Source organism: Penaeus chinensis, chromosome 20 (assembly GCF_019202785.1).
Source record: "Penaeus chinensis breed Huanghai No. 1 chromosome 20, ASM1920278v2, whole genome shotgun sequence".
Taxonomy (NCBI): domain Eukaryota; kingdom Metazoa; phylum Arthropoda; class Malacostraca; order Decapoda; family Penaeidae; genus Penaeus; species Penaeus chinensis.
In genome coordinates, this window is record NC_061838.1 from 17,061,560 (window position 1) to 17,063,582 (window position 2,023).

At 47.0% G+C, this 2,023-nt stretch overlaps 1 protein-coding gene across 1 annotated transcript in view; it reads left to right on the top strand.

Annotated features, from left to right (window-relative positions):
* LOC125035920 overlaps window positions 1-1,458 on the top strand; it is a 26,757-nt gene extending 25,299 nt beyond the window's left edge. Inside the window, exons 13-14 of the mRNA XM_047628231.1 lie at window positions 42-149; window positions 560-1,458. Coding sequence (XP_047484187.1) covers window positions 42-149; window positions 560-1,318 — 867 coding nt within the window. The 3' untranslated portion in view covers window positions 1,319-1,458. The remainder of the gene's footprint in view (window positions 1-41; window positions 150-559) is intronic.
* The last annotated feature ends 565 nt before the right edge of the window (window positions 1,459-2,023 follow it).

Here is a 2,023-nt window from a genome sequence, read left to right on the forward strand (position 1 = left end):
GGTGTTATTGTCATTTCATCAGATTTGCACATCTTCCACAGCTACGAAGGACAAACCTAGAAAAATGTTTACAAATGGCGTGCTACCTGACCTCTGCAGTCTTCTTGTACAACAGGACGGAGTGCTCTCAGGTCACGGGAGTGAAGGAGGTCGGGCGGGTCATTCATTCAGTCCCTAGTATTTGCATTTATTTATTCTTTTATAGAGTGCTGCAGACAAGACAATACAGTATTTGAGAGAAGGAGAGGGAGAGGAAGAGGGAGAGGGAGAGGGAGAGGGAGAGGGAGCGTAAATAAATCAAGGGAAAAGGATTGTGATTTAGTTATACTGTCTGTAGAGCAGTTTTTCGCCAAAAGATATCCTCAATACAAACAATATTTAGTAAAGATATGAATATATATTTCACTTTTATCCTTTCTTTGCTTTTGTGTATATGCTAATTTGAATAATCTGTGTGTCAAATACATCATTATGGACCTCACTGTTAAAAGTAATTTTATTTCCATTCTTTTGTTCACCCATTCGCTTATCTGAATCCTGTCTCTGTCCTTGCGCGAAGGACTTGCAGTGGAGTTTTGGTTCGCTGTCCGTGCTCCTGGCGTGGTTCGACCTGATCTTCATGCTGGGCACGATCCCCACCTTCGGCGTCTTCGTCTTCATGATCAACGACTTCCTGCGGTTCATGCTCAAGCTGTTTGTGATCGTGTTCATGCAGGTGATCGCCTTCTCCTTCGCCTTCCACATGCTCCTGCGCGGGAGGGCCTCCTTCAGGAACCTGCCTTGCGCCATCATGAAGATCGTGACGATGATGCTGGGCGATCTTGGCTACGACGACCTGTTCAACAACACGGAGAGCCCCCTGCCGTACCCGACGGTGAGCAACATCGTCCTCGTCTACTTCCTCTTCCTCATGGTCATCGGCATGATCAACATCCTGACGAACTTCCCGCAAGAGGTTCTGGACAAGGCCAAGAAGCAGACGGAGCTCATGAAGCTGTCGAGGCCGCTCAACGCCGTCCTGGAGATGGACTCCAAGTTCCCTCTGCTGCGGAGGAGGTACACCGTCGGCTGGGTGGTGGACGGCCTGCCGAAGGAGGACGAGGTGGACGGCAAACAAGGGAAGGAAGGCGAGGAGGGCAGCGAAAGCGACGAGGACGCCCCCGAACATCCTCGCTGCTGCCCCTGCAGGAAGGAGCCCTCCGAGAACCTCCTCCTCAAGATCCTGAACGAGGTCAGCGCCCTCAGCGAGACCCTCGAGGAGAGGAGGTACTTCTCGACTCACCGCCGCTCGTACAGCAACAGGGGAAGCAGGAGCTGAGGACCGCGGCCGCAGCTGCCCAGTCGAGGTGCCTGAGCAGAGCAGAGCACCCGGACGCTAGTGGAGCCATTCACCGTCGTAGGCTGTTGTTTGTAACCATGTCCCTGCATATATTACTTGTGTCAATAAAACCGCTGTGTTGAGCGTATCGTTACAACGCAGCTACACTTGTCAAGACTTTTTCGGGTTAACAGAAGCCTCTGACTCGCCTCTCTTGGTCCTTACGTCGTCTTCTGTCCCTCCAATCCTCCGACGCGACTCTTTACTGCGTACCCTCTTTGCTTTACTTTCTTCCTGTCTTCTCGTTTTCATCGAATCTCAGTCTTCACCATTCATTATTTTTCCATTTCTGTTATTATGGATCTTTTTCTTCATTTTCCCTCCTTTCTTGTTTCTGTATTATTTTGGGAGACGATATTTCGATGCGACTTATTCATTTATTTTATTTATTTATTTATTTTTAAGAATTCCTTTAATCATGTGTCATCCTGCCAGTTTCGGGAAAGATCCTGTGTGATGCTGGTTTTTATTATTCATATATCTATTCATTTATCTTTTTTAAATATTGCGGCTAGTGAAAAAGTGAATAATGATGATGATGGTTAAGGTGGTAGTGAAAATTATAACGATAATGTTGATGATTATTACAGTAATAACAGTGATGATAATGACAGTAATAACAGTGAGGATAATGACAGTGATAAT